The sequence below is a fragment of the Osmerus mordax genome, chromosome 21 (assembly GCF_038355195.1).
Source record: "Osmerus mordax isolate fOsmMor3 chromosome 21, fOsmMor3.pri, whole genome shotgun sequence".
Taxonomy (NCBI): domain Eukaryota; kingdom Metazoa; phylum Chordata; class Actinopteri; order Osmeriformes; family Osmeridae; genus Osmerus; species Osmerus mordax.
Genome location: NC_090070.1, coordinates 11559627 through 11569715, shown reverse-complemented (window position 1 = coordinate 11569715; position 10089 = coordinate 11559627). Strand labels below are relative to the sequence as shown.

The 10089-nt window shown below is 47.8% G+C and overlaps 1 protein-coding gene across 1 annotated transcript; it reads right to left on the bottom strand.

Moving 5' to 3' along the window:
• Positions 1–2797: 2797 nt before the first annotated feature.
• LOC136965260 (syntaxin-10) lies at positions 2798–8923 on the bottom strand. The gene is made up of 9 exons (XM_067259336.1): positions 8860–8923; positions 7917–7992; positions 7571–7664; positions 7219–7313; positions 7060–7122; positions 6702–6806; positions 6408–6514; positions 5728–5822; positions 2798–5058 (listed from the first exon to the last, which is right to left on the bottom strand). The coding sequence occupies exons 1-9, from the start codon at positions 8892–8894 to the stop codon at positions 4982–4984; spliced, it is 747 nt and encodes a 248-aa protein (XP_067115437.1). The 5' UTR covers positions 8895–8923; the 3' UTR covers positions 2798–4981.
• Between the last annotated feature and the right edge of the window lie 1166 nt (positions 8924–10089).

Sequence of the window (10089 nt, the reverse complement as noted above, 5' to 3'; positions counted from 1 at the left end):
TGTATCATAGTTTAGAGAGAGAAGAGACATATTTTTGCATTGTGATTGTGCATGACTGAAGTGCTGAACTGAGGAGGAAGGTGGGGAGGGGGGGGGGGGGTTGCTGTAGACCAGGGTAGATTACTTGTACTATTTGAGGGGGTTGAGGGATGGACAGGTGGATGGAATTGAACTGAAAAACCACAACGTCTGTCACGAGAAGCACCTTGTTTTCGGCAAACTGTCTTTTGCCTTCACGTCTTGAAGTATGTTCCGTTGCTAGGAGATACCTTTTACGTATTGAACCACGGTGTGTACGCCGTTCCCACCAATTCTGTTCACATAAGGACGCTTGGCCCTGTAGATGCCCAGGTGTCATGAGGGCAAACTGGTGTTACTGCTGCTGCAGCGCTGAGACACCTGGTGGCTGGGGGTGGAACTGCAGCATCGCGGCGTCTCACCAACAGAGGGCAGTATAGCACCGGTTTTGCACCACAAGTAGACAACAGACAATCTTTGGCTATGTTTAGTAGCCTATATCTGATATTCAAAAGTCACATTTTCTTCACATTCCTAAAGACAGAATAATGTTGTACTGCTGTAATGAGTTTTGGTTGTGTGAAAATTCAATTTAAAAGCCAAATATTTTTGTCGGCTTATCGAAATAACTGGCACTCCTAGGCCCTGAGGAAAGAGCACTGTCGGTTGTGCTTCGACATATCCATCCATCTGTCTTGTCTGTTGAATCTCGCCGTATGTCGCCATTTTGTCTCCGACCAGGAAGTGGGCCCGAGGGAGGGTGGAATAATCAAAGCACCTTTGGGCGAGCGCCCGTCGTCCAATGAGACAGCGAGCCAGAGCCTTGGCACCTTCTGAGCACGCTCTCTCGTCACTTCCTGGTCCCGAGCACGATGAGTCAGCTAGGGGGAGGTCCTAGGGTCGGGTTCTGTTTTGTTTTCATGGAGAACGACTTAAAATTTGTACGAAATGAGTTGTTTTTTGTTGTTGTTCTTGTTGTTGCTCATTTCTTTTGTTACTGGTTTGATCTCTTTTGTTTTGTACTATTATTCCTTTTTACTGTTTAACGTTTTTTTTTTTTTGATTTGGCGTTTGTTGTTGTTGTTGATAATGATGATGTGCCCGCAAACTCCCCCCCCCCCCCTCCCCTTCTCCTAACCAGGCAGGAACTGGGAGAGGAGTACATCTCTCCTTTGAAGGGTGAAGGGGTGGGGTGGGGCAAGGTTGGGGGAGAGGTGAGGGGCGAGAGGCTGGTTGTAAGGGTGAAGGAGAGAGAGGAGTGTGTCCTTTTAAATCCTGCAAAGGGACCTGATGACCTGTACTGTAAATGCTGTGTGTACCTTCATACCATGTAGGGAGGGTGTTGGGGAGGGGGGAGTGCTTCTGTGGAGACAACAGCGATGGATATTTGAGAAAAAAGAAAGAAAAAAAATGATTTTTTTATTTGGGTGTTCTTTCTTCCAAGAGGTGCATCCATCCATCGCTATCTCCTGTCAACCGCTCTCTACATCCCTCCTCTCCTCCCCCCCCCCCCCCCCCCCCCGTTAACCCTGTGTGTGTCTCCTGTTCTGTCCCATCCTGACAGACACCTGCTCTGCTCCACTCAGACATCTCTACTACTGCTAGGCTACCGCTCTGCTCTGCCCTGCCGCCCGACTCACCAGAGACACACACACACGCATGTACACAGACATGTGCGCGCACACACAAGGTGCTTACACCGCAGCGCACCTAGCGTGTTAAGATGCAGTGATAACTACCAGTTACCTCCAGTGCTCTCAGCCATAACCTCAGTACCTGCCTGCCTGCTGTCGACTCAGTGTGGGAGACCCTCAGGGCCACGCAGGCTTAGAAACACGGAAGAAGACCTCGAAACAGTCTTCAGAAGCTGTTTTTTTTTATTATTATCTGAAGGTGGGTTCCTGTAACCGATATATATCCTAGTCCAGAACCTTCAATGACGACTGTTGAAGTTATCTTGTCTTTTTCTTTCGGAAGTTCTAGGTTCTAGGATGAGGCCTATGTGAGGTCCAGCTATGAGAGTAAAAGTTAAGACAGTCTTACCTCAGATACAAGAGATGATGGGGTGGGGGGGGGTGATGGTGGTGTGGGGGCTTCCATATAACCATAGCAACCGTGAATGACTTACCTTTTATATATTTTTCGGTCTCTGGTGTCGTTTGGGCGGAAATCAGTTTCTTTTTTTTCTTTCCCAACTATAAATATATAAATATATAAACTGTACATTATACATAGAAGCACTATCGGAGTTTGATTGTTAGACGTGCACTCTCGCAGCATGAGGTATTACTATCATCATTATTATGATAACTATGAAATAACCCAGAGTTGGAAACAGCAGAAGAGTAAAAAAAAAAAATATATATATATACACAAAAACATACAAAAAAAATGGAAAATACAGCTTTTTTTGGAATAAACCTCCCAATGAGTCTACTGATGTCAAACATTACGCCCCCCCACCCCCAAGACCTCACTTGACCCTGCCGTGTACCCCCCCCTCCCCCTCCCCCCCCCCCCCCCCCCTTGTACATGCCAGTGTTCTCCCTGTGTTCTAAGTGCCAATAACTTTGTGAATTCCTAACTGTGACCCAATAGTAAAAGATAATTGCACATTAACTACTGTAAAGAGAAACAACAGACAGAGTCGGATTTAAGGAAAAAAAGACGAGAAAAAAAAGCCGGAATATCTTAATAAAAGGTTTGTAACAAAAATGTAAAATATGGTCTTGAGTGTTTTTCTTTTGGTCATTTGAGAAATTAGTGACATACAACCAAATAAATAAACGCAAAACCGTTTTAAAAGCATATAATGCTTTATTTAAGAATAACTTGTGTATATTTTCCTTTAGAATCATACAATAAAGAAATGTTTATCATCGACACAGTATTAACACAAGAACACGTTACAAAAATACGGGCAGACTTCAACAGGCAGGTCTGTTTGGAAAAGGCCACGTTTCCTCAGCTGTGCGACCTGAAGACAGGTGACTACACACCAGCTTACAGGTAGGTTGAGCATCTACACATCATTTGTAGGGACTTACAAATCTTAAAAGTTGTAGAAATGACCCCCAGGCATCTGGAGTTTTGGTTAGAAAGCAAATAAACGTGAAGGCTTAGAGCTTTGTCAGAGGTAACACGTAGGAAGGTGGTGCGTTTCGTCCATCGGGGCTGTCCAAGTGGACGGAGTTTGCGCCGTTTGGACTCTCACATCTTTACGCTTAATAACAAGGTGTTACACTCATCTGAAAGTTGCAAAGAAAGAAGGGAGACAGAAAATATTGACCCTCCATTCATGTTCCTTCATTGCCCAAGGCAGTAGTGGCTGATGATACCAAACAGTCATTTCCAACAGCTGGACAAACACTGACCGTTGGCACAGAAGAAATGGTACCAGGCCCCTGATTGCTAACCCCTCCCCTCTCAATCCGGCCATGTTCCAACACTGTCCAGAGTACCTCCAAATACTAACTAGTAGTTAGTATTTGTCCATTGTCGCTAAATACACTCAGTTTTCAGTGCTAACTGATCTAAGGTCATTATCACAAATGGCCCGTGACTATTTTGACTGATTGGATGAGAGGAAGTAAAAACCTGCGAAGTATTGGGACTGGGCCAGACTGTCAGCCAATCCTGAGAGGTCCTGACAAAACCCACCAATGGTGGAGCAGACTGGGGTTCTCTGTGACACCATGACATCAGCAGCTTACTGCAAAACGGTCCTGAAAAGAGCTAATGAGAATACACAGCAAGAGTATTCACAAAAGCGTTCTTTTTTTTCTTCCTCAAACGCTTCAAACACAATCTCAAAGCAACCGAATGAAAAGAAAAGTTTTACATTGCACGCACAGTATTTACACGTTATCATTATGTGTGCTCAGGCCACAAAATATATTTAATACATAGTTTGTAGTGTCTTTATGCAAGTTACCCAACATTGCTATGAAATGGAAGGTACCTCCACTGTCCACTAGATGGCGAAAGAGCGAGAGGTGAGCCAGCTGTGCTATTATAACCTGCCCAGCAACAATTTCCTTCTTCCTTCTCATAAAGCTTTTTTTCTTCCTCCTGACTAACCCATTCTCGGAAGGATGACGTTTCCACGAGGCAACTCGGAACTCGCTACACACACACTCTGGTAAGAAATATTCCAATACTGTCAAATGACTGAGAGGTGAGGGACGTTTGTTTGGCTCGTCCTTCCCCCCACGACCTGTGTCGTCTGTGGTGAACGGAAGGAAGTCCTGAGGTGAGGGGAGGGGGGGGGTAGATCAAACGCACCTTAAAATGATGTCGACGGCTGACGGATGCATCTGGACCCCAGGGTCCTGGTCTGGGGCCAGTTCTCTGCCATCCCTCCTCTCCACCCATTACCCGGGGTGAACACCTAGCTGATCCTGGATCAGGTCTTAGAGAGCCGGTACTACCATGCTCAGGTGTAGGCACACTTTACTTCACTGCACAGGGGAATCTTACAGACGTATAAAAATAGATAAGGCAACATTGACTCCCCTCCTTCCCCTCCCTCCATATTCCTTTATACAGTCCTCCCTCCCTCACTCCCTCCCTCCCCCGTTCCTGACGTTTAAATAGACCAGCGGTCTGTACCGCCTAGGTACAGTATAAAACCATGGAGCTGTGATGTCGTCCTGTCCTGTGGTGAAGCTGTGCTGATACACGTGATGGGGGAGATGACACAGAGCGAGAGAGAGGGAGGGAGAGAGAGAGAGGGAGACTAAAGACAGAACATTCAGATTGACTGGTAAGCGCTGGAGGGAGGAGGAAGCCATGAGAAAGAGTAAAGAGGAGCGGCTTCCTTCCTTCCCCCCGCCCCTCTCCCCCATCTGTCCGTCCCTTCCTCCGTGTGTGTGTGTGTGTGTGGGGGGGGGGGGTCCTCCCTCGATCCCAGGAGGGAGAGGGGGGGGTGGAAGTGGGCGCGTTTGGAGGAGAGCGTCGTCCATCAGAGGGCGAAGAACAGGATGAGGACGACGACCATGATGACCACCAGCACACCTATCGCACACCACTGCCTCCTGCCTGGACACACAGAGATAGGGAGAGAGAGAGAGAGAGACAGAGAGAGAGACAGAGACAGAGAGAGACAGAGACAGAGACAGAGACAGAGACAGAGACAGAGACAGAGACAGAGACAGAGACAGAGAGAGAGAGAGAGAGAGAGAGAGAGAGAGAGAGAGAGAGAGAGAGAGAGAGAGAGAGAGAGAGAGAGAGAGAGAGAGAGAGAGAGAGAGAGAGAGAGAGAGAGAGAGAGGGACAGAGAGGGGACAGAGAGGGACAGAGAGAGAGAAACAGAGAGGGACAGAGAGAGAGAAACAGAGAGAGACAGAGAGAGACAGAGAGGGACAGAGAGGGACAGAGAGAAAGAAACAGAGAGAGACAGAGAGAGAGAGACAGAGAGAGAGAGAGAGAGAGAGAGAGAGAGAGAGAGAGACAGAGAGAGAGAGAGAGACAGAGAGAGAGAGACAGAGAGAGAGAGAGACAGAGAGAGAGAAACAGAGAGAGAGAAACAGAGAGAGACAGAGAGGGAGAAACAGAGAGAGACAGAGAGAGAGAGACAGAGAGAGACATCAAGCCACAGTTATAGGGCAGTGTGGCGAGTTATAATGCATTGTCAATAAAAGTCAGAAGTGGGCAAGGAGCCAGGGGGAGTGAGTGAGTGTGTGTGTGTGTGTGTGTGTGTGTACTCACTGCTGGTCATGTGGGAGACCTTCTCCATCTTCTTGAGGACTGAGTCCATCCTGGATCCTGTCTGGTCCATCTCATCACCAAACTCTCCCAGCATGCTGAAAAGAGAGCCACGTCAGGAAACACACACACGCACACACGCACGCACACACGCACACACACACACACACACACAGTACATGAAGCAGGTTCTGCCATGTAGGAGAACACACACACACACTCCTCCCAGAAGCACAGTGTAACGTAACCCATAATTATCTTCAACAGTAGAGACACGTGACATGACTGTACTAGCACGCACACACACACACAAAAACGGCCATGAACCTGGTTCTTCCATGCAGGAGAGCACACACAAACACAAACGTTCCTGTGGCTGTTGTTGTTATGGCTACCGGATACAAACCAAAGCTGCATGCCTCAACTGCTACCTAGAGCAGACAGAGAATGTTCCTACAAGAAGCAGGAGAGGACTCCAAGGACACAACACACACACACTCTCTCTCTCTCTCTACCTCCCTGTCTCCCTCTTTAAGTCCAAACTTAAGCTCAGTATCTAGTGGTGGGTACATAACAAAGCAATGTTGTCAGGAGCAAGTCAGGCGGTTAGCTGTGTATGTGTGTGTGTGCATGTGTGTGTGTGTGTGCGTGCGTGTGTGTGTGCGTGCTCCCTCCACACTCACATAGCCTGTTCGTCCAGCTCGTCTCCGATGCGTCCAGACATGTCCTTCAGAACCCGGATACTGCCGGACACCAGCTCCAGCTGCTCATCCTGGTCCTGCACGATCAGCTACACACACACACACACACACACACAGCATGTTTTCACACTTCCCTTCCCAACAGTTGGCTTCCCCTCTGTTCTCATCGTAGCCTCTTTCAGTCTCATTCAACCCTCCCTCCCTCACCCTTCCTCCCTCCCTCCATTCATTCCTCTTTCCTTCCTTCCTTTCCTCCCTCCCCCCCTCCTCTCCTACCTGCTGCTGCTCCTGTTGATCCTGGATGTATCTTGAGTTAGCAGACACCAGGTGAGCCTCCAGCCCGGTGGACTGGTCCTGCCCGGCCGCCTCTCCAAGCAGAGCCTGCAGGGAGAGGCAGGCAGACAGACAGACAGGCACACAGGCAGACAGACAGGCAGACAGACAGACAGGCACACAGGCAGACAGACAGGCAGACAGACAGGCAGACAGACACACACACAGACAGACAGGCACACAGACAGACACACAGACACACAGGCAGAGGTGTGCGCGCGTGTGAGAAACAGTAGCGGAGAGCCAAGTCGTCTATGCACATGCGTGCCTGGGGGTTCTGGGTGTGTGTGTGTGTGTGTACCTGTCTGTTTTTCTTCTCAGCCTGGGCCACAACAGAGGGACTGGTGAGCTGTTCCTTCATCTCCTGCGGTGAATAGAGAACAGGTTACACCCCTCACTCTGTTTCACCATGTCTATCTCTCTCTCCAACACACACACACACACACACACGTTCACACACCTGTACAGCTTCCCTCGTCCTCTCCACAAAGTCTCTCCTCTCCTGCAGCTCATTGTCTCCCAGTTTGAACTTGCCAGGGTTGGACTCCACAATGCCTGAGGGGAGTCAAGGCCCAAACACACTGCTGGATCATGAGAGGACGTCTCTTAGATGTGTGTGTGAGACACAGGGAGAAAGAGAAGAGAGAGAGAGAGAGAGAGAGAGAGAGAGAGAGAGAGAGAGAGAGAGAGAGAGAGAGAGACCGAGGTGTCTGTATCTTTGTGTGTGAGAGAGAAAAAGCGACAGAGAAACAGAGAGGTGTCTGTTTGTTTCCTTGTATGTGTGTGTGTATGTGTGTGTGTTGCCAGGATACTGATGGTCTCATGCAGGTCCTCCAGGTCCCAGTCTATGGCCCTCAGACAGTTCCTAAGCTCGTTGGTGCTCCAGTCCAGCTCATCTTTACTCACCTGGAGAAAACACACATCAGTACCCTGTTCGCTCACTCTGTCTCTCTCACTCTGTCTCTCTCTCACTCTGTCTCTCTCTCACTCTGTCTCTCTCTCACTCTGTCTGTCACACTCACTCACTCACTCACTATTACTCTGTATTCTTCTCGTTCTCTCACACACACACTTTACTCTCTCACATGTACGGTCTCACTCCCTTTCTTTGTAGTCTCTCTAACACACACACACACACACACCTGTGTGAGCGCTCACCTGCGTTCCCTCCTGCAGAAGCTCCTCCCAGCGCTCATACAGCCCTCGTGCACGAGACAGGGCCTTCTGCACCTCCCTGGGCACACACACGAGCATAACACATTTTTGGGTTTGCGCCTACCCACGCAGGCAGTGCACATACCAAGTCTCACAGACACTACATGGTCTTAACACGCACACCTACTTCACTCCAATACCAAAACGATGTGTTTTATTTATGATTTCTAAAATGACATGCTGCTACAATGTACCAATACGCTGAACACCTAAACGTCAATGTATAATTTACTATAATTTATGGAGGGGGGGGGGGAATACTAGCCCGAATTTTAGATGATTGTCACGAATTAAACCGAGGGCTTGAACAGACTGTCAGACATGAGTTTACGTTGGTTTACAAACCACTCACACACCGTACATCCACATGAACATGGTACTGCTAGGACCATGCAGAAGGCTAGTTAGCCTTCTTGTTTAGTTGACATCACAAGTTGACACGCAACAGTCTCAGCCCGCACATGACCCAAACAAAGTCAAAGAAAATCGGTGTTGCCAGATAGCTCGTTAGATACACATCACACCCTTCCTCAAATTCACAACTCTCCGTCAACTGCCTCACGGCGAATGCCAAGAAAACTGTCAGGGATAAAAGGTACGGAATGTTAGGAATGACGAAGATGGACTTCAGCAACACATGTGTGTGAAGCCAACTGTAAGCCACTGTACCAACTTACTAACACACTAGCCTACCTGTAGCATTCAATGCTAGCTCTTCAGCTACGCTAGCTACCCAGTTAGCCACGTTAGCTTGCAAGAGACCAGGCGATAACTTCTAAACACTGCGCTATAAAACAAAAAGGTCCAAACTGGCATGCGTGCTATTTGTTCTTTGCAGTAGGCAGTCAATGTGTCGGTTGACACTTTATTGAAAATCTATTCTTACCCTTTCACTACGAAGAACGGGTCTTCCAGCGACATGTTGGTTCCTTCAACTCTAAACCCCACGCATGCGCATTGCGCACTCACTGTATGACGGAGAGCGGAAGAAACTCAGAAAAAAACGTCGTGAATGTCGTGAATGTAAACAACTTAGGTTTAGACTGACCGCTAAAAATGTTGTGTGTTGTTTTGCTATTCAAATTAATTTTTATATCATCACACACGTGTCGCGGTCTAAATGGTCTCTTAAACAAGAGAATTTAATTATCTAAGCCAGCTTCAACCTTCATTACAATGTAGGCTAGGCTATCTGTGGTCAAAAAAAAAAATTGTTGACAACAGACGCATCTAACACGCCTATAGGCCAATTAGGTGTGTTAGATGCGTCTTCGCTAAAGCTAAACACTTATATTTTATTTTCTGTGGAGCTGTCGGCGTTATTTTTGTTCTGGTGTATCTAAAATGAGACTACTGTTTCGGAATGTTTACACATTCATAACGTGAAGCTGAAAGGGGAATACCTACACTTTTTTATCTGTACAATTCAACTATTCATGGCAGTGTAATACTGTTATCTTATTGTAGCCTACTTCATGTTGGCTATTTATTTAGAACGGAGTCATGGTGACGTCACTGCTGGCTATGCAACAACAAGGATGAATCTCTGTTCTCCCCGCTTTTTTTTTTATTTCCCCCATTCCGTCTTTTCTCTCCGTCTCTCCCCAATATCTGCACATTACACCCCTTCTGCTTCGTAACGCCTCTCTTTCCCAACAATATAACTATATCCATGCGTCTCTTTTCTCACCCCCCCCCCCCCCCCCTTCTTCTATTTTGTTCATCCCTCTCTTCCCTGGGTCAACAGGGTTATTGCCCTCCCTGCCCCCTCGTGTCCAGTCCCTCCTCCACCCTTCCTCCAGTTCTGGCTCACCCTTCCTTGTTTCCTTCCTGTCCCCTCCCCCCTTCCTTCCTTTCTCCCCGGACCCCCCCCCCCCCCACTTCCTGTCGGCTTTGCACTGCTCCACCCCCCACCCTGAGAAAATCTACAGACCATCACATACCCACACATATCTCTCATCCCTCTCACACACAGTTAATTGCCACTATGTGTGAGTGTAGGCCAATTAAACTGTCTACTTGTGCGTCATGCCCTAACGTCGGATTTGCACATGCTTGATACAGCCCAAACGTAGACACATAACGATTCAAAACCATGTTTTATTTTTAACTTCGA